Source organism: Astyanax mexicanus, chromosome 7, assembly GCF_023375975.1.
Source record: "Astyanax mexicanus isolate ESR-SI-001 chromosome 7, AstMex3_surface, whole genome shotgun sequence".
Classification (NCBI taxonomy): Eukaryota; Metazoa; Chordata; class Actinopteri; order Characiformes; family Acestrorhamphidae; genus Astyanax; species Astyanax mexicanus.
Window position 1 is genome coordinate 34,639,770 of NC_064414.1, and position 22,123 is coordinate 34,661,892.

At 38.2% G+C, this 22,123-nt stretch overlaps 2 protein-coding genes across 10 annotated transcripts; one reads left to right on the top strand and one right to left on the bottom strand.

Annotated features, from left to right (window-relative positions):
* Positions 1 to 2,517: 2,517 nt before the first annotated feature.
* LOC125802972 (uncharacterized) lies at positions 2,518 to 12,019 on the top strand. Of its 8 annotated transcripts, none has more exons than XM_049481532.1 (18): positions 2,518 to 2,722; positions 6,641 to 6,673; positions 6,782 to 6,906; positions 8,015 to 8,047; positions 8,136 to 8,225; positions 8,328 to 8,396; positions 8,674 to 8,762; positions 8,860 to 8,962; positions 9,041 to 9,134; positions 9,247 to 9,299; positions 9,428 to 9,503; positions 9,621 to 9,689; positions 9,831 to 9,872; positions 10,053 to 10,214; positions 10,416 to 10,470; positions 10,658 to 10,848; positions 11,005 to 11,134; positions 11,304 to 12,019. In XM_049481532.1, exons 3-18 carry the CDS (start codon positions 6,796 to 6,798, stop codon positions 11,464 to 11,466), a joined length of 1,530 nt encoding a protein of 509 aa, XP_049337489.1. In that variant the 5' UTR covers positions 2,518 to 2,722; positions 6,641 to 6,673; positions 6,782 to 6,795; the 3' UTR covers positions 11,467 to 12,019. The 8 variants fall into 8 exon arrangements, with proteins under 8 accessions (XP_049337489.1, XP_049337487.1, XP_049337488.1 ...); XM_049481530.1 differs by having other exon boundaries at positions 6,641 to 6,669; XM_049481531.1 differs by having other exon boundaries at positions 6,641 to 6,669; positions 9,621 to 9,677.
* Positions 12,020 to 12,211: 192 nt separating this feature from the next.
* LOC111188867 (uncharacterized) lies at positions 12,212 to 21,462 on the bottom strand. 2 transcript variants are annotated; one of them, XM_049481529.1, is made up of 7 exons: positions 21,272 to 21,462; positions 17,592 to 18,508; positions 17,110 to 17,206; positions 15,174 to 15,275; positions 14,824 to 15,024; positions 13,806 to 13,907; positions 12,212 to 13,607 (listed from the first exon to the last, which is right to left on the bottom strand). In XM_049481529.1, the coding sequence occupies exons 2-6, from the start codon at positions 18,503 to 18,505 to the stop codon at positions 13,851 to 13,853; spliced, it is 1,371 nt and encodes a 456-aa protein (XP_049337486.1). In that variant the 5' UTR covers positions 18,506 to 18,508; positions 21,272 to 21,462; the 3' UTR covers positions 12,212 to 13,607; positions 13,806 to 13,850. The 2 variants fall into 2 exon arrangements, with proteins under 2 accessions (XP_049337486.1, XP_049337485.1); XM_049481528.1 differs by having other exon boundaries at positions 14,849 to 15,024; positions 21,272 to 21,459.
* Between the last annotated feature and the right edge of the window lie 661 nt (positions 21,463 to 22,123).

Genomic DNA, 22,123 nt, shown 5'->3' on the forward strand with positions numbered 1-22,123 from the left:
TCTAGGCTTATGTTACTGTATCTAACATAATCTTTAACATTTAGTAGCTCAAAGCCAACTTCAAAAGCCCATAGGCCTAATCCCCAGGCAACAGTCACGACTTCCCCCTCCTACCATCCTTTTCAGTATAACAACCAGACAAGTGTGCAAGCTCCCATTTTCTCAGAGCATGGGTGGATTTCTGAATGTGTATATTTGGTTAGTCACCAGGCCAGTTATGCAAGTTATGCAGCTTTTCAAGATGTTGGAGAGAGAACAACTTATCTAATACTGAATTGTACAATATGTCCAATTCCTTTGGCCTACTCAGAAATCCGGCAAAAAACGCCATATGTTTATCTTACTAAATATAGATGACTTTGACAAGACACAGACACACATACACACAAACACACACATTATGAAATTTAAATACTCTGTCAAAAATAGGGATCATCAATGTGGTTTGGACAACCTAAGCTTTGCACATTACCTAATCAAGCCTGAGGCATGTTACTCACAGTAGTTGGGTATTTTCAGATGAATACATTTTTCATGCTTTAGAAATTCGTAAACGTGTGACAATACACAGAAACTATGGGATCTTTTAATCCTTACAAGGATTAAAATTCCTTAATTATTAATTATTAATATCCTAGTAATTCTTCGGGTATGCTGGACAACTTTTTATCTTAATAAAAATGATACAAATATTTATTTTTTAAACTAAGATTCATTAGCCTTGGCTCATTTTTTTTGTATGTGTAAACTGACCTGAATAGGCTACATTTCTAATAAAATTCAAATAAATAATACACTATAGTTTGTGAAAAATGTGCCTTATTTGTACATGTTCTGATTATTTTGTTTATAAAATAAACAAAATCGAGTGGCATTTCTATTCATAAATGTGAAGGGGGTGATGTGGGGGGAGGGGGTGGTTGGGTTAGCCACTCAGCCACGGCCGAGCTACGCTGCTCTCCTCATGGCATTGATAAAATTTATTTTGCCCACGGGAAGAGCGGTGCCCCACGGGAAAGCTACGCCAAACTCCCTGCGGCATTGATAACATTTCTTTCGGCCATGGGCCTGCTCATCTTGCGCTAATTCAGTGAACTAAACCAGGATTATACAGAAGCACTGGAGCACTTTTTTTTTTCACAAAAAACGGCTTACACGGCATTCATTGATACTAGAGTCCACAACTAGACATTTTAAAATGAATGAAAAAAATGATGGAATGAGAACTTTAAAGAAAGTAGCCAGCACTTAAAAGTTGTGAAAAGAATGTTGTGGGGAACCATTTAACTTCATCTACCACAACTAAATGGATCAGTTCTCTTGAAGCGAATGCTTTAGGTGCATGTGAGGCTCTTATGTTAGGTATAGGCTAATGTCTTATTTGACAGAATCACAAAGCACCTGATGTGTCTGCTTCACCAGAGTTCCCCCTCCACAAAATGGTCAAAAAGGGGGCAGACATATGAATGTTTGGGTGAGTGTTTTAAATATAATGTCTTGAACCACAGATGCAGGTCCGTGTCTTTGGAAGGCAGCACAACACTCTTGCTTTGTTTTAATCTTTTTTTAATGTGTTTGAAAGCTAGTTAGCTCTAAATAGTGTTAAATAGCCTGTTGGAACAGTATGTTTGTACAGGCAGCCCAGTGTAGCTATTTCAGACTGCTTTCACTTTGAATATGATATGATCATATATCATTTAAAATAAAATTACTGTAATTCTAACACACCCAATATATGGACCAAAATAAATGCTTCCAAACAACTTGCAATAATGTTTTTTTTTACATTGATTTTGACTGAAACCACAAAAAGAAGTTTTCTTCTCCTTCTCCTTTTATAATGAATTAAATTATGAATATAATTACAGAAAATGCCTTTTTTCACACTTACTTGTTTCTGCCTCTGGCTTATCATTATCAGCAACTTACATCATCCGCTTATAACGCTCACAGTATAACACACATTACTTGTGGTCACACTTCACCCTCATATTGCGCGCTTAATCTAATTTCGAACATTTGCACAAGACAAATGCAATGTTACACTGAATCATGTTGGGAATAATTGGAAATGTACCTCAAGAGCATAAGACAGAGTCGGGGCATGTGAGAGAGAGATTGTGCGCTATGGTAACGTAGGTTAATATTTGAAAATAATGAGAACGAGATGTCAGGCTTCAGGATTTAAGGTTTATTTGCCATATGCAACCAGTGCAAGAATAGAAACAGTGGAATTATTACTTGCCAAAGGTCCCCCGACCAGCCATCAATCAATACACACAACATACAGGAGGCAAGTAGAAATGAAAGCGCAGCGTAAGTTCTACTATAGACTCCAATGCTACGTCACCTAATTACCTATCCAATCAGATTTTCTCTTCTGCTTTAAATAACGATCACTCATTCAGTACCTTGCTGCATTTCAGACGCTGTTGGTCGCTCTTCCTGACGTTGTCCGCAGTTCTCTCGCTTATGTCCCGTTCTCGCTTCTAGTGTGTCCGACCGGCGTCTCGTGTTGGGCTCATTGGAGTTTTATTTATTGAAATATCTTCTCAGGGCAGCATGTCATACGATTGGCTCTGGGAGACAGCCAATCGGAACACTGGGGGGCGTGGCTATCAGTAATTTGTAATTTGCGCCAAACGGCAATCCCTACGGAGCAACGAGGCGGAGAGGACCACGAGAGTTAAATAGAGTAAGGGAGAATCCTTGAAATAAAGAGGTAAGTGCAGGCGTAATAGCAATTTGACATGTTTTACTTTTGGGTATTTTAAACAAGAGAAAGCATAGCAGTTGAGAAGTTATTTCATTGAGCTAGCTAGCACGGTTGATAGCTGACTGTCTGCTTAACTTTACCTTGAAATTAACCACAACCTGCTAACATGCTAATCTAACTTGCCTTCTAATAGTAAGAGACTAGAAGCAAATGCCTGAAACGCTGGTTTCTGAGCCTCAGCTCTTAAAACACCTGCATTTTAACTACTGGGCTAGCTAGCTAGCGTTAGCTTGCACAATTTAATCCATATCCTTTTAACAGTTTGCCCTTTTCTGTAGCTTACAGCTCCTAAAGCAGCTTGTGGTGGTTATGTTTATATTCTTTTCTTAGAGCAGCTTACAGTACAGCTCCTCTACATTCTGCTCCTAAAGCAGCTTGTGGTGGTTATATTTATATTCTGTTCTTAGAGCAGCTTACAGTACAGCTCCTCTATATTCTGCTCCTAAAGCAGCTTGTGGTGGTTATATTTATATTCTGTTCTTAGAGCAGCTTACAGTACAGCTCCTCTATATTCTGCTCCTAAAGCAGCTTGTGGTGGTTATGTTTATATTCTTTTCTTAGAGCAGCTTACAGCACAGCTCCTCTACATTCTGCTCCTAAAGCAGCTTGTGGTGGTTATATTTATATTCTGTTCTTAGAGCAGCTTACAGTACAGCTCCTCTATATTCTGCTTCTAAAGCAGCTTTTGGTGGTTTTGTTTATATTCTGTTCTTAGAGCAGCTTACAGTACAGCTCCTCTACATTCTGCTCCTAAAGCAGCTTGTGGTGGTTATATTTATATTCTGTTCTTAGAGCAGCTTACAGTACAGCTCCTCTATATTCTGCTTCTAAAGCAGCTTTTGGTGGTTTTGTTTATATTCTGTTCTTAGAGCATCTTACAGTACAGCTCCTCTATATTCTGCTCCTAAAGCAGCTTGTGGTGGTTATGTTTATATTCTTTTCTTAGAGCAGCTTACAGCACAGCTCCTCTACATTCTGCTCCTAAAGCAGCTTGTGGTGGTTATATTTATATTCTGTTCTTAGAGCAGCTTACAGTACAGCTCCTCTATATTCTGCTTCTAAAGCAGCTTTTGGTGGTTTTGTTTATATTCTGTTCTTAGAGCAGCTTACAGTACAGCTCCTCTACATTCTGCTCCTAAAGCAGCTTGTGGTGGTTATATTTATATTCTGTTCTTAGAGCAGCTTACAGTACAGCTCCTCTATATTCTGCTTCTAAAGCAGCTTTTGGTGGTTTTGTTTATATTCTGTTCTTAGAGCAGCTTACAGTACAGCTCCTCTATATTCTGCTCCTAAAGCAGCTTGTGGTGGTTATATTTATATTCTGTTCTTAGAGCAGCTTACAGTACAGCTCCTCTATATTCTGCTTCTAAAGCAGCTTTTGGTGGTTTTGTTTATATTCTGTTCTTAGAGCAGCTTACAGTACAGCTCCTCTACATTCTGCTCCTAAAGCAGCTTGTGGTGGTTATATTTATATTCTGTTCTTAGAGCAGCTTACAGTACAGCTCCTCTATATTCTGCTTCTAAAGCAGCTTTTGGTGGTTTTGTTTATATTCTGTTCTTAGAGCAGCTTACAGTACAGCTCCTCTATATTCTGCTCCTAAAGCAGCTTGTGGTGGTTATATTTATATTCTGTTCTTAGAGCAGCTTACAGTACAGCTCCTCTATATTCTGCTTCTAAAGCAGCTTTTGGTGGTTTTGTTTATATTCTGTTCTTAGAGCAGCTTACAGTACAGCTCCTCTATATTCTGCTCCTAAAGCAGCTTGTGGTGGTTATATTTATATTCTGTTCTTAGAGCAGCTTACAGTACAGCTCCTCTATATTCTGCTCCTAAAGCAGCTTGTGGTGGTTATGTTTATATTCTTTTCTTAGAGCAGCTTACAGTACAGCTCCTCTACATTCTGCTCCTAAAGCAGCTTGTGGTGGTTATATTTATATTCTTTTCTTAGTGCAACTTACAGTACAGCTCCTCTATATTCTGCTTCTAAAGCAGCTTGTGGTGGTTTTGTTTATATTCTGTTCTTAGAGCAGCTTACAGTACAGCTCCTCTACATTCTGCTCCTAAAGCAGCTTGTGGTGGTTATATTTATATTCTGTTCTTAGAGCAGCTTACAGTACAGCTCCTCTATATTCTGCTCCTAAAGCAGCTTGTGGTGGTTATGTTTATATTCTTTTCTTAGAGCAGCTTACAGTACAGCTCCTCTACATTCTGCTCCTAAAGCAGCTTGTGGTGGTTATATTTATATTCTGTTCTTAGAGCAGCTTACAGTACAGCTCCTCTATATTCTGCTCCTAAAGCAGCTTGTGGTGGTTATATTTATATTCTGTTCTTAGAGCAGCTTACAGTACAGCTCCTCTATATTCTGCTCCTAAAGCAGCTTGTGGTGGTTATATTTATATTCTGTTCTTAGAGCAGCTTACAGTACAGCTCCTCTATATTCTGCTCCTAAAGCAGCTTGTGGTGGTTATGTTTATATTCTTTTCTTAGAGCAGCTTACAGTACAGCTCCTCTACATTCTGCTCCTAAAGCAGCTTGTGGTGGTTATATTTATATTCTGTTCTTAGAGCAGCTTACAGTACAGCTCCTCTATATTCTGCTCCTAAAGCAGCTTGTGGTGGTTATATTTATATTCTGTTCTTAGAGCAGCTTACAGTACAGCTCCTCTATATTCTGCTCCTAAAGCAGCTTGTGGTGGTTATGTTTATATTCTTTTCTTAGAGCAGCTTACAGCACAGCTCCTCTACATTCTGCTCCTAAAGCAGCTTGTGGTGGTTATATTTATATTCTGTTCTTAGAGCAGCTTACAGTACAGCTCCTCTATATTCTGCTTCTAAAGCAGCTTTTGGTGGTTTTGTTTATATTCTGTTCTTAGAGCAGCTTACAGTACAGCTCCTCTATATTCTGCTCCTAAAGCAGCTTGTGGTGGTTATATTTATATTCTGTTCTTAGAGCAGCTTACAGTACAGCTCCTCTATATTCTGCTCCTAAAGCAGCTTGTGGTGGTTATGTTTATATTCTTTTCTTAGAGCAGCTTACAGTACAGCTCCTCTACATTCTGCTCCTAAAGCAGCTTGTGGTGGTTATATTTATATTCTTTTCTTAGTGCAACTTACAGTACAGCTCCTCTATATTCTGCTTCTAAAGCAGCTTGTGGTGGTTTTGTTTATATTCTGTTCTTAGAGCAGCTTACAGTACAGCTCCTCTACATTCTGCTCCTAAAGCAGCTTGTGGTGGTTATATTTATATTCTGTTCTTAGAGCAGCTTACAGTACAGCTCCTCTATATTCTGCTCCTAAAGCAGCTTGTGGTGGTTATATTTATATTCTGTTCTTAGAGCAGCTTACAGTACAGCTCCTCTATATTCTGCTCCTAAAGCAGCTTGTGGTGGTTATGTTTATATTCTTTTCTTAGAGCAGCTTACAGTACAGCTCCTCTACATTCTGCTCCTAAAGCAGCTTGTGGTGGTTATATTTATATTCTTTTCTTAGTGCAACTTACAGTACAGCTCCTCTATATTCTGCTCCTAAAGCAGCTTGTGGTGGTTATGTTTATATTCTTTTCTTAGAGCAGCTTACAGTACAGCTCCTCTACATTCTGCTCCTAAAGCAGCTTGTGGTGGTTATATTTATATTCTTTTCTTAGTGCAACTTACAGTACAGCTCCTCTACATTCTGCTCCTAAAGCAGCTTGTGGTGGTTATGTTTATATTCTGTTCTTAGAGCACCTTACAGTTTGCAAGTTTTTTGTAACTAATTTTAAAACATTTAGCTTAACATTCACTTTATGCCTCCTTTTTACAGTTTGCAACACTTATGTTGAATTTTCATTGAATTCTCTCTAAGAGTTCTGTTTTAAATTCCCACAGGAATATTGTCCTACTTCCTGTAATGTACGGTAGGTATGTCTTAATACTGGATACACATTGATGATTTGTGAGTATCAATTTGAATTCTGTTTAGAATTTAAAATTATATAATATATTAATTTGTTTTTTTCATTTATACAGACCTTGAGAAACTAATGAAGAAGGATGACGTCCCTGGCCATATTCTTTTGGGACATGTGGGGCTGTTCCCACTAACTGTAGACAGCTTTCGGTCATTGTATGGCCCAAACAGAATTTCAGATGAGGTATGTATAGCCTGAAACACACCAACATTGGACCTTTGCACAGGGAGCCACTCATAAATTCTTTGCCATTACAATTGCATTTGTATATTGCAATATTTTTATTCTTTATTTTCTGTACCACAATGTAATGTCTGGCTTTTAATTTTAATGATGTATTTCTTAGAGCATGTTTGAATAAAATGTGCTATTTTTTTTCTGCCATCATCACATATCTGGTAATGCAAAAATAAATTTGCGTCTTAATTTTAGTGCTGTTAGAGTTAAATGTTTTAATGTAGTTGAAGTGTATTGGTTTTACTTGGTGACGCAAAAATGATCCACAATCTTGCTGTAAAATTTATTGTAAAAGACAAATAGATAAATTCTCCACATGATTTTCTACTTTTCATTTCACTCTGTCCATCTATCACCAACCTTTCGTATTCCCTTTAATAAAACATCTTTCAGGACAAGTTGGAGCACAAATGCACCACTGTTTTCTTTATTTTCATGACTATTTACATTGTAGATTCTTACTGAACGCATCAAAACTGTGAATGAACATGGAATTGAATGAACGTGGAGTTTTGTACTTCACAAAAAAGGTGAAATAACTGAAAACATGTTTTATATTTTAATTTCTTCTAAATAGCCACCCTTTGCTCTGATTACTGCTTTGTACACTCTTGGCATTCTGAAATGGTTTTCCAAGAGTCTTGAAGGAAGGAGTTCCCAGAGGTGTTTAGCACTTGTTGCCCCTTTGCCTTTGTTGCCCCTTTGCCCCTTTTGCCCCTTTGCTCCAGCTCACCCCAAACCATCTGGATTGGGTTCAGGTCCGGTGACTGTGGAGGCCAAGTAATTTTTTGTTAAGTACATAAAACTCCACATGTGTTCATTCATAGTTTTGATGCCTTCAGTGAGAATCTACAATGTAAATAGTCATAAAAATAAAGAACGCATTGAATGAGAAGGTGTGTCCAAACTTTTGGCCTGTACTGCATATTACTATTATTACCCCTACTTTCTTTGTTTCCAATGTGTGAATTCCTCTGATATTTGTGTATACTGACTTCTGTGCACTGATGTCTTATTTGTCAAAACTGTTGAATAAACAACAATTTGCTTTTAGATCATGGATGCCCTTTTCCACATTAAGAGCAAGGTAATGTGCTATTTCATATTTTGCAGTGTTATTTTTTTACTTAACATTCTTGAATATTAAGAAAAAATGGCCTCTGCAACATTCATAGGGTGATTTGGATCTTCTTGCCATAACGACCCATAGCATGTCAAAGATCCTTGATGGGTGCAAAAGGGCAAGGAGTACATACTTCATGAAGGTATAATTAACATTCTTAAAACCTGACGTTTTATATATATATATATATATGTGCGTGTGTGTGTTAAGACACAATCCTTTCCAATATTATTTTGCTTTCAAGACTGACAAACTACAAAACTACAAAAGAGTTATGGGTCCTTACCTAGAGGGAGATCACTGGACCTTTGTTGTAAGTAAATCGGTTTTGCAAATCATTATTTAAGTGTTTGCTTGCAGTTAGGTTGAGTATTTGAGGTAATTGTGGTGTCACAATGATTGTGAAGGTTTGAAGCAAGGAACAGATGGATCAAGCAGTTTAAGTACATCTTTTTAAATTTAGATTACCCTATTAATCGGTTCAGTTCTTACTCATTATCTATATAATATTTTATATATAACTTTTGAATATTTGATGCTAATTGAAATCTCTAGAATTGTGACTTGCTCTATATTTGTCTTTGTTTTAGCATTGCAACTTGGAAAGTAAAGAGATTGTGTATTGTAATTCCTTTGGAGAGTCAAAGGAGAAATGTGAAACCATCAGAGACACCTGGGAGTAGGCAAAATCTTTCATTAATATTTCCTGTCTTTCATATTGCATATGATTTCACTTTCACTGTGACATTTTATATTCTGTTTTTGTCTTTTAATAGACTGTTTGCAAAGAGGAGAGATATTCTTGGTCCATGGACAGTCAAAACCTTACCACATTCAACACAGCTGGATTCCGTGTCATGTGGAGTTTTCACCATAATGGTAAATTAATGTGGCACACTTATGTGTTTTAAGTTTGAGAACCTTTGAACTTAAAGCAATGATATTTTTGGGTTTTAGTTTGCAGAATGTGTTCTTGATGGTAAGGAGTTTCCCAACATCTGTATACTAAACAAACGTAAAGACCTGGCTTCTGAGCTGTGGGCAGGACTAGGTAAAGGCTAATTTTTGAGATTTCATTTATTTAACATCTGTACTCATAATTTCAGCTAATTTCACATGACTAATAAGATAATTGATTTACTCAGTTTGTATGCATTCCTTAGATCACAAAAGAAATTATTGCAGTTGTGGTGAAAGATTCCTGCCTAAAGATGGGGTACAACAACATTTTAGAATCTATTAATTATTTGTTAATGTCCATATTTAATTTTTGTCAGATAAATATTACTCATTTAATTTTATTTTTTTTATTTTCATTGATGTCTCTTCTCTCTTATGTACAAGGTTAAATGCAGTGCCTGCAGTGGGTATTTTCATGGCAAGTGCCTCAAAGCAAAAGGCCAGTGTGTCATCTGTGCAGGTATGTGCAGCTTTTTTAATTAGGGATTTTTAAGCGTTCCTATTCATTTGGTACCCTCCTCTACCTGCTTTGTTGTGGCTTCTTCTCTCAAAGGATAAATTCTTTGGATATTTTCAGCTGGCTGTAGCAGCACTGAGCAGGTGAACACTGATGTCTGTGAGACCAGTCAGAAGAGTGGGTATTCGTGTAAGCTCACTGGATGTTTAAATTAGGAAAAGAGAGACAAATCAATGCATTTTAAGGAGCCTATGAGTATTTATAGGCATGCTTTACTATACAATATTAACTTAAATGTTTGTAATTATTTTTTTCCCTGTCTTCAAAAAGGTGTGGATGAAGACCAGATCACCCTCAGGGTCTGTGACATGGGTCAGTATCAGCTCATACATTATGCACCATTTAATGACCAAGCTTTTGTTTTACACAGGCTGTGGTGCTACACTTCCTAGGACTTCAGTCTTTATTGGTTTGTATAGGTTTGCATTTTTGGAAGGTTTGCCAAAACAACTGTCAATCTCACCATTTTACATGTCTGTTTGTTCTATACAGTCAGCTGTGAAACTGAGGAGCCACATGAGGAGGAGCCACATGAGGAGGAGCCACATGAGGAGGAGCCACATGAGGAGGAGCCACATGAGGAGGAGCCACATGAGGAGGAGCCACATGAGGAGGAGCCACATGAGGAGGAGCCACATGAGGAGGAGAGAAAAGGTATTTATAAAAAGTAATAATACAAAATAAAGATGCAGTGTCTGTGTAAACTGCTTATAATTCATGGACATTATACATTTACACATGACTTTTTACATCTGTTGTTTTTGTGGTATTTGCACAGGTCAGGTTAAATTGTAATAACTCATTGTACTTTGCCATCCTACTCTGTTTGAATGTGTACATTTACTGACATTGCAGATGGGTTCTATGTAGAGAGCCTTCTCAAAGTTGCAAGCTCCAAGAAAGTTAAAAGGTACATACAGAGTGCTTATTCATCAACTTGTTGCATGAGTAATAAAGATAAATTTGTTTATGGAACAGATACATTTTCCGGATAATCATCATACAGGAAATGCAGACAAAAAAAGTGTCTTAAAACTTGGTACCACATTCCGCAACTCAGATAATTTTGGGATGATTGTACTGATTTTATTGTACAGGCACTTTGTAACAGTTGCAGAGCTACAGAGGAGATGCTCAGCCCCAGAAAACTACTCTGCCAACCTCATGGTCACATACTTGAGGAAGGCAAAACATAAGAAAAAGGAGTTAGAAGGGCAGTTGAGACAGGCAGGAGTGCAACCTTCTAAATATGCAGCAAACACTACTATGTGCTCCCGGCTGGTGGAAGGTAACATTTAGGCTTAGGCAGTACTTTCTGAGGTTGTAAAAAACGTGTTTCTGTTCTGAGTACATAGTTCATTCTTCACGTAAGGTTGAAGTAATATATTTAGTGTTTCAGTGAATGGATAGACAGTTAGTTTGTATTTTTTCTTGTACATCACAGATGAGTGCAAAAGTCTGGCAGAGGACCTTGGACAGCTCACAAAGCACATCCCCTTTGAAAGCATTGGGAAAAGACTGGCTGAGGGCAACAAAAACATACCATCTGCTATTGTAAAAGTTGAAGAATTGAGGTAAATTTCTTATACTTCTAGTTTCCTTTGTCTTCCCTACGTTACACACACATGCGGCAAAAAGTACCACTGCATTTATATATACAGGCAGAAAACAGTGTGAATTGAATTTCTTTTGATTACATGTTTCACACTATGCAAATGATGACTTATTTTTGTATGTTTGCAGTGCTGAACTACAGGAAGTGGAGAAAGTCCTTAATGAACACTTTGAGACCTATAACAAGGTCACACACACGCTTGGGCCCAGTGTCAGCCATGTGGTGTTCAGTTTGATAAAACAGTGCCTAACTGCAAAAATGACTGCTCTAGAAGAGATGAACAGCTGCTGATCAGCTTAGTTGTTTTTTTTTGTACATATGCACATTGTTCAAATTGCACATTGTTTAAAAAAAAAAAAAAAAAAGTTTGTGTTATCTGGCAGTTCTTGCTTAGCAAACTGAAGAGTCAATTCTGTGATTGGATAGCTTTTATGCCCAGTGGGTTGTAATACAAACGTTTGTAGTACAAACGTTCTGGATGCAAATTTATCTGTAGTAGGCCAGTGTAGCTGCTGGTTTCTGTTCAGTTCACTTCTTTTAATTAGCTAGGGGGAGTACCACAAATCAGGTTTTGTCCAGTTCCTTTCTAGGTCTCAGTACTTGCTAGATTTTCATTGGCATTGCACTTGTCATGTAATTCTGTTTTTATCTTTCTAGGTTTTTCTTTTATAATTTTTTTTATCATTTGCTCTGGCAGTATCTCAACTGGAGTTTATGGCCTATTTGTACTTGACATTCATTTGTGCTAGTGACAGAACACTAAGCATTTTTGTATAAGTTGCTCTAAATAAGAACAGCTGCTTAATGCTGTAAAATTTAAAATTATAAATACTCTTGAATATCTTGTTTCTTTCCTTTGTTGTTTGTTTATATTTCTATCACTGCATTTGAAAATATTTCAACTGTGGCGTCATACAACCTGATTGGTATAATGATGAAGTTGAATTTAATTGAATACTTCATTAGTTAGATGTGATTTAAGGCAGATAAAGTTTGTCATTCCTTTTAGGACTTTTTAAACAAATTAAAACAAAGCTTAAAAAACAAAGTAATCAACAATTTATTTACATTTATAACATCCATATCAAGAATCAACATCCAAATATACACTTGGTGGAGTTTTTAAACACTGTCCATTCTGTTGAGTTACCTTGACCTAACTAGTTGTAAAGTCAGAGATGATGGCTCAATTATTGCTGCCATTTTTGTTATAGTCCTTCATCAGTGCTTTCCAGTTGGCTAAAAAGTTTTGGTTGGTGGACCAGTCCAAAGTGTCACAAGAGGTAAAAAAAAAAAAAAGCACAGCACAGCTGTGTCTGATCTACCCACACCAGCAACACATAAGTGTCACTGCAATGCTGAGAATGAAAAACAACACAAATAATACCTGCTACATGGGGATACTTAGTATTGAAGAACTAGGTAACTGCTGTGACTGATGGATGACAGCAAATGTAATTTGCTGTAACAAAGTGGTCCTACATGTTCATTGGAGCTGATAAATTACCATTAGGGTATATCCACCATATTTTTAAAGTGTTCACTGAGAAAAGGAGAAAAGAAATGTGACCAACAGTTACACAATTCCCTCTCTTGACACACTTTTCTTCTTTATGTTCCGCACACGTAACCTGTGTGACCTTACAGGTTTAAAAGTCTCTCTAGCTTCACGTTTGGCCTTCTCAATACGTTGCCGATATGCATGCAGGGCAGAGATTTTGCGTTTCTTAGAAACTATTCCAAAGTTTGCAAATGCCATTTTGTGTGCTTTCTGGATTGTATTGTGCAGTTCTCTGCTGTACTTGTAGTTTGGTGAGTGACTCCATTCAAGCAAGTCTGACAGCATGGTCTGCACTGTAGGCTTTGGTTTAGGACACAGCTGATGGGCAATCTCACTTTCAGTCATGGCCATGCAAGAAGAGGTCATGTTAATTTCAAGGATATCCGCAAGATGTAGGCACACACATTTTTCTTGGTAACTGTTGGCAGTACAAGTGCAAAAAGCAGATTCACCTCTAAAGACAAATGTGGCATTGCCATCATGATGGTATACTGAAAGACAGTCTCCATCTATGTAGAACTGATCATTGTCAAAATATTGTTTTGCCACTCTATTGCGTAAAACTTGTATGTTTATGCCTCTTCTTTGTGCCTCAGTTTTGGCCATCATGGTGTGCTTGCACAGATTGCCTCTGTCATAGGTTTTGCAGTCACAGAGCATCCAGACTAAATCAACTGTAATTATACGAGGGTCTGACACTGTTGACATGAAATCTTCTGGCAGTGAACATCTCCCATCTTCACCTATGTGAATTTTTTCATGCAGACCATCCCCCAGCATACTTGTAGTAGGTACAGAAGTAGATGATGATGATGATGATGATGATGAAGAAGTGTTAAGTCGTCCAGCATGTATGAGGTCATCCAAATAACTAGAAGAAAGCAATACATTGTATAATAACAACCACCAATGAATAACAAATAAACCAAAAACCCTAATTGAATCTGACCACTTTCCTATTTATTTATATATTTTTTTAAACAATAGAGAAACAGTCTTATTTATTCAAGTTTCCCCATGCAACTAACATAATAGCTAATTGATGAAAGCCAAGACCTAATGAACTTACTTGTAATATTTTTGGACATCTCCACAAAGCAATTGAAGAAGCTGGTCAACTCGTTTGTTTGCTTGACCTCGCAAAAACTGGTATTTTATAGTGAAGAAGAATCTGAAAAGGGGAAGAAACATACATGCACCTGTAGTAAAATCCTGAATAACACAGCAGAATAATTTCACACCTGAAGCTTCTTGCTAGGTGGTTGCAAAGGTGGTTGTTCCTGTTACTGTGGTATTAGTGTTTTTGGGATTAGGAACAGGATTGCAACTGTGGATTAAAAACAGAGGAGTGATGGTCAGTACAGATGTGGATTAAAAACAGGAGTGATGGTCAGTACAGATGTGGATTAGAAACAGGAGTGATGGTCAGTACAGATGTGGATTAGAAACAGGAGTGGTGGTCAGAATAGCTGTGGATTAAAAACAGAGGAGTGATGTTCAGTACAGATGTGGATTAGAAACAGGAGTGGTGGTCAGAATAGCTGTGGATTAAAAACAGAGGAGTGATGTTCAGTACAGATGTGGATTAGAAACAGGAGTGGTGGTCAGAATAGCTGTGGATTAAAAACAGAGGAGTGATGTTCAGTACAGATGTGGATTAAAAACAGGAGTGATGGTCAGTACAGATGTGGATTAGAAACAGGAGTAATGGTCAGAACAGATGTGGATTAGAAACATGGAGCAATGGTCAGTATAGCTGTGGATTAGAAACAGGAGTGATTCTTAGAATAGCTGTGGATTAGAAACAGGGGTGATGGTCAGAACAGCTGTGGATTAGAAACAAGAATGATGGTCATTATAGCTGTGGATTTAGAAACAAAGGAGTGATGTCAGAATAGCTGTGGATTAGGCACAGAGTAATGCAGGTTGCTGTTAAGTAATAATAGTGATGCAAAATTCTTTGCATTTAACATCATAATTTTAAATGAAATACATTATGCCATTTTACAGTTGCTAAGATTAATCTGTGGAAACATACAAGTTTGCTTTATTTACATAATTCCTTAATAACTGATTGCAGGAACTACCTGTATGATTACTCTATGCCAGTACCTCTCTGCTTTGTTGTTGGTGTCACTGCTGTTGTGCTGAAACAATCGTCCAAAGTTTGCCCAGAGTGCGGCGAAAGGAAACCATTGGTCCCTGAGGTAATGGGTTACCCGGCTGCTACCAAACTGGGCCTCAAGGTCTCTACACTTTGAAGCAGACACACTTTCAAAATCTTCTTCCTGAAATGTGTCACAAGCAGACGATTATCTTTTTCAATTTATCTTGCAAACAACGTAACATATAGAAATATATATTTTTCCTTTGACAAAGTGAAACAAGAATAATAACATTCAGTTGCAAGATGTCACAGAAATCCCTCCTTTAGTACCGTCATGCAGGCTTTCATTGTCATCATGGCATGTATAACGGTGTTTCTTTGGGCAGGTGATAGGTTTCCTCCATCTTTTTTCACCAGCCAGCGATGTACAGCCTTGAACATACAATACAAATACACTTAGTGCTGGGCGATAAAAAGATAACAATATTTATTGCAAAATAATAGAGGGAAGCTTGTGTGATTTGGGACGGGTCCTTGCACGAGTAAAGGCAGTGCAGCTTTTAGCAATCAGCTTTTGTGATTAAACTATGAGAGTGTTTCTGTCAAAGTCACTAAATATTGAAATGAATAATAATGATAATATAAATAACAACAGTCATTATTATTATTATTATGTCAGTCAATTCTATTTGTGTCAATGTAAAAGTTGGTGAAACAAGTTTTGGTTTGTGTATTAGTATTTATTATTTATGCATTTTATTTTTCAACACATTTAAACAATATCACTATAATATGATAAGCGTGACAGTTTTGGTCATTATAATGCTGATATAAAATGCAAATATTGTTTCATCAAATATTGTTTCAAGCACACAGCACAGAGTGCAGAGGGAGCAGTGGTTTAATCCACATGCTAATGTTTTGGTTACTGCAGATGAATGAATCACAGACATTTGACATGAATAATTGCGCACCCTGTGTGAGGCAACAAACTCCCACATCTCAATATCTTCACTTATCAATGAGTAGTACAAAGTAACCTTTAGATGTAACAGAAATAATGGTTTGATTATATCGTGATATATATTGATATTGACTGATATAAAAAAAATATTGTGATATGATTTTTTCCCATATTCCCAAGCCTTAAATACACTGTTATATGTAGAGGGTAAATTGTTGGACAAATATAAGAAAATGCAGCTGAAAAGTACATTTTATATTTCTGTAGACCATAGGTGTCAAATTCTGGCCCGCGGACCAAATTTGGCCCATAGTGTAAACATATTTGGCCAGTGAGACAATACCGCATGACTCATAGAACTGGTCCACTGGTATTATACAGCGCATGTATCACTAATATAACTGCAATGCTCTGGGGCAGATACCTTGCAACCGGAGTGCAGTATGATAACTACAAATCCCAGAATGCTCTGCTGTTTTTTTTGGCGTTTAAAATTCAATTTTGCATGTATTCAATATTAACCCTTGTTTTAGGGTCTGTGGGACCCGTTTAATTTTTTTATCAAAAGAAAAAAAAAGATAGTTATTGTAATTGGGAAGAAGTAAACATTTGTTTAATATTTTAACATATAACTGATTGTGTTGATTTGAAAACCTGAGAACCTGAACACTGGCTGAACACAAAAATAGGAACAACACAAGGGTTACGTTATATATTATATAATATTAAGCTTTGCTTGTTCCGTTTATGTTTGAGCAAAAATTGTTCATGACCATATAAAAAGGTTAATTGTTATATCTAGTGGAAGATTTTTTATCATAACTATCAATGTCGGCCCGCAACTTTGTCCAAGTTTTAAATTTTGTCCCACTGTGTATTTGAGTTTGACACCCCTTCTGTAAACCATTCTGAACAAAATTAAGGGAGGCAAGTAGTGCATCAGGTAAAATTGAGAACAGGCAAAATTATTTCCAAAGCTGATTGATATTATTATACAGCTTGTTCTATAATTACATTTTATATAGGGAAATATATAAAAATGTATTTATACTAACTAACTAACTGAATACTACCTACACAAATAATGCAATTCCTCCAGGAGATATTTCGAAATTGTTAAAAACTAAAAAATAAAGTAGTGTTTTTCTACTTAATGTTAAAATAGTGTTTAACAGTTTTTCAGAGCAAATAAACCATTACTGTTCAGATAAATATTTTTTTCATTCCTATTTTCTCAGATAACATGTTCACATATTATATTATTACACTGAATATTCTGTGTTATGGAAGTGTAATACACACCTGCAAAACATGAAACCAGCATAAGAGAACTTTGGTCTTTGGGAAGGTCTGTCGTATGGCACCAAGTTCTTTTAAGTCACGATCTATCATTACTGACCTACAGAACACACACACACACACACACACACACACACAGAACATACATATGCAAATAGAAATATGTATGTGGGTACAGTGTTATGGGTGCAATTATAATTGTCAGGTCAGGTGGCTGGGTGACAGGTTATGGGGACATTGAACATTTTGATTTTTTTTGAGAGAACATGACTAGTGGATACATGTGAATGGACAGACAGGTGACTGGAGACAGGTGACTGGAGACAGGTGGGTGGGTGGAGACAGGTGGGTGGGTGGAGACAGGTGGGTGGGTGGAGACAGGTGGGTGGGTGGGTGGAGACAGGTGGGTGGGTGGGTGGAGACAGGTGGGTGGGTGGGTGGAGACAGGTGGGTGGGTGGAGACAGGTGGGTGGGCAGGCACTCACCTTGGGTAAAAGCCTGGATTGCACGAGGATAGGCTCTTCAAGCAAACAGTCAGTGTTTCAGATGATTCATGGCTTACAATAAAGTAGGCAAAAGGAACTCCTCTTCCTGTTTGATTCACTAATAAAAGGGCATAAAAGGCATAACCATATGAGGTTAAACCTTTGTAGGACGCATCCATGAAAATCATGGGATTGGGATTTTCTTGCAAAAGAGCCTTCTGTGCTGGTGTTTGAACTACTATGATCAAAGGTTGATCTTTTGTGATTGGTTGATAAAAACAAATGTTTTCCTTCAGGTCAGTGCTGATCAACTTGTCAACACTCACAGAATCATCAATATCAGGTAAAATGATGGATTGCAAACTTCGCTTTACTAATCTAACATCATTAGGGGTGAGATAGTATCTTCTGTTGTGCTTATCTGTGTGCCCATGACTTTGTGCCCAATTACAACTTTTTAACACAACTTGGGATACTGACAGTCCTTGGTTAAGCCACATCTCCACAAATCCTAATAATTCAGGATCAACTGGGTTCTTCGTTAGCTCTTCAGGATTGGATACATTGTGTCCTGTATGTTCCAACATGTGTCGAATTATTACAGCTTTGTATCCAGCCTCCCTGACCATTTTAAAAGAAACATAAGCCTGGCAGGAATTGGCTCTTGTTTTACTGGACTCCCCTTTGCTTTGTCCTTTTGCCTTATTTGATCTTTCACAGGCATAAAAATAATAGTCTTTGCTGGTGGACTTAGGTGCTTGGAAAAAATAATTCCTTTCCTCTTGGATCTTGGTGATGTAGGAGTCCATAAATTCCTTCTCATTTCCATTAATAAGTTGGACTTCTGTATTTACTTTAGAATCTTTGGGTTTCCTCAGATTTTTTGCTATTCCTTCAAGCCACACCTTCTGCATTGTCTACAAGAAACACAATTAGAGATATTAATAACTTGCCATAATAACATTTTAAATGAACTAAATTTAGATTTTATTGTATTTAAACATAATAAAACATACAGAATGAAAGAAAACGGTAGAGTAAAGAAACTGATATACAAAACAATGAATATTATGATTGTGCAGGAAAAATCAAACGTTTGTCATGTCTACTACATACACATTAGAATAATCTAAACATAGGAAAGGGATGTAATTAATAAAAAACTGCTTATAGAATATTTAGGAGTATAATGTAGAGGAGCTGTTCTGTAAGCTGCTCTAAGAACAGAATATAAACATAACCACCACAAGCTGCTTTAGGAGCAGAATGTAGAGGAGCTGCACTGTAAACTGCTCTAAGAACAGAATATAAACAAAACCACCACAAGCTGCTTTAGAAGCAGAATGTAGAGGAGCTGTACTGTAAGCTGCTCTAAGAACAGAATATAAACAAAACCACCACAAGCTGCTTTAGGAGCAGAATGTAGAGGAGCTGTGCTGTAAGCTGCTCTAAGAACAGAATATAAACAAAACCACCACAAGCTGCTTTAGGAGCAGAATGTAGAGGAGCTGTACTGTAAGCTGCTCTAAGAACAGAATATAAATATAACCACCACAAGCTGCTTTAGAAGCAGAATATAGAGGAGCTGTACTGTAAGCTGCTCTAAGAAAAGAATATAAACAAAACCACCACAAGCTGCTTTAGGAGCAGAATGTAGAGGAGCTGTACTGTAAGCTGCTCTAAGAACAGAATATAAACAAAACCACCACAAGCTGCTTTAGGAGCAGAATGTAGAGGAGCTGTGCTGTAAGCTGCTCTAAGAACAGAATATAAACAAAACCACCACAAGCTGCTTTAGGAGCAGAATATAGAGGAGCTGTACTGTAAGCTGCTCTAAGAACAGAATATAAACAAAACCACCACAAGCTGCTTTAGGAGCATAATGTAGAGGAGCCGTGCTGTAAGCTGCTCTAAGAACAGAATATAAATATAACCACCACAAGCTGCTTTAGGAGCAGAATGTAGAGGAGCTGTGCTGTAAGCTGCTCTAAGAACAGAATATAAACAAAACCACCACAAGCTGCTTTAGGAGCAGAATATAGAGGAGCTGTACTGTAAGCTGCTCTAAGAACAGAATATAAACAAAACCACCACAAGCTGCTTTAGGAGCATAATGTAGAGGAGCTGTACTGTAAGCTGCTCTAAGAACAGAATATAAATATAACTACCACAAGGTGCTTTAGGAGCAGAATGTAGAGGAGCTGTTCTGTAAGCTGCTCTAAGAACAGAATATAAACATAACCACCACAAGCTGCTTTAGGAGCAGAATGTAGAGGAGCTGTGCTGTAAGCTGCTCTAAGAACAGAATATAAACAAAACCACCACAAGCTGCTTTAGGAGCAGAATATAGAGGAGCTGTACTGTAAGCTGCTCTAAGAACAGAATATAAACAAAACCACCACAAGCTGCTTTAGGAGCATAATGTAGAGGAGCCGTGCTGTAAGCTGCTCTAAGAACAGAATATAAATATAACCACCACAAGCTGCTTTAGGAGCAGAATGTAGAGGAGCTGTGCTGTAAGCTGCTCTAAGAACAGAATATAAACAAAACCACCACAAGCTGCTTTAGGAGCAGAATATAGAGGAGCTGTACTGTAAGCTGCTCTAAGAACAGAATATAAACATAACCACCACAAGCTGCTTTAGGAGCAGAATGTAGAGGAGCTGTACTGTAAGCTGCTCTAAGAACAGAATATAAATATAACTACCACAAGGTGCTTTAGGAGCAGAATGTAGAGGAGCTGTTCTGTAAGCTGCTCTAAGAACAGAATATAAACATAACCACCACAAGCTGCTTTAGGAGCAGAATGTAGAGGAGCTGTACTGTAAGCTGCTCTAAGAACAGAATATAAATATAACCACCACAAGCTGCTTTAGAAGCAGAATATAGAGGAGCTGTACTGTAAGCTGCTCTAAGAACAGAATATAAATATAACCACCACAAGCTGCTTTAGAAGCAGAATATAGAGGAGCTGTACTGTAAGCTGCTCTAAGAAAAGAATATAAACAAAACCACCACAAGCTGCTTTAGGAGCAGAATGTAGAGGAGCTGTACTGTAAGCTGCTCTAAGAACAGAATATAAACAAAACCACCACAAGCTGCTTTAGGAGCAGAATGTAGAGGAGCTGTACTGTAAGCTGCTCTAAGAACAGAATATAAACAAAACCACCACAAGCTGCTTTAGGAGCATAATGTAGAGGAGCCGTGCTGTAAGCTGCTCTAAGAACAGAATATAAATATAACCACCACAAGCTGCTTTAGGAGCAGAATGTAGAGGAGCTGTGCTGTAAGCTGCTCTAAGAACAGAATATAAACAAAACCACCACAAGCTGCTTTAGGAGCTGTAAGCTACAGAAAAGGGCAAACTGTTAAAAGGATATGGATTAAATTGTGCAAGCTAACGCTAGCTAGCTAGCCCAGTAGTTAAAATGCAGGTGTTTTAAGAGCTGAGGCTCAGAAACCAGCGTTTCAGGCATTTGCTTCTAGTCTCTTACTATTAGAAGGCAAGTTAGATTAGCATGTTAGCAGGTTGTGGTTAATTTCAAGGTAAAGTTAAGCAGACAGTCAGCTATCAACCGTGCTAGCTAGCTCAATGAAATAACTTCTCAACTGCTATGCTTTCTCTTGTTTAAAATACCCAAAAGTAAAACATGTCAAATTGCTATTACGCCTGCACTTACCTCTTTATTTCAAGGATTCTCCCTTACTCTATTTAACTCTCGTGGTCCTCTCCGCCTCGTTGCTCCGTAGGGATTGCCGTTTGGCGCAAATTACAAATTACTGATAGCCACGCCCCCCAGTGTTTCGATTGGCTGTCTCCCAGAGCCAATCGTATGACATGCTGCCCTGAGAAGATATTTCAATAAATAAAACTCCAACGAGCTCGTGTTGGCCTCCTGTTGCTAACCTCCTACTGCTGGCCGCTTTGTCGTCGGACGCCTCCCGCTCCTACTGACGGCTGCTGCTCCCCACGTCCGGTCGGCTGTGCACGGAAGACGCAATCTGCTTGCCACGCGCCGCGCCGTTGGCTGGCGGCCCGCTACTCTACCCCCTCCTGCTCTGTCCCGCCGCCGCCCCAGCCCACTGTCGGAGATAAGCCCCGGCTGTCCCGGTCCTTCAGGCGGTCGCTGTCTCGGCGTGGAGTTCGGACTCTGGTTTGGTCGCTGTCGAAGAGCGCTGTGGATCTGCTTCCGGGTTGCCTCTCCCTGTAACGCAGTGTTCTGTCGTATTGTGCAACCCGTCGTGATGTGCTTCTCGACGCCAGTGCCCATGCGCGGGGCCTTTGTTTGTTTTCTTATTTCGTGGTTTTCTGTTAAGTTGTGGTCTCCCCTCCTTACTCTTAACTGTCCTCCGATATTTTGTTTCGGCTTTCTTGTATTCCTGCTGAAGCATGTTTGAATATGGGGCTTTTTCTAGCGTTTTTACTTTATTTGCGTACTAGAATAGCGCGGTTCGATAGGGTGGCAAGTTGTAACTGAGCACCGGTTCACCCGGCCCCTCTGCCTTCGCTCCGCCTCCCCTGGCCTCTGCTG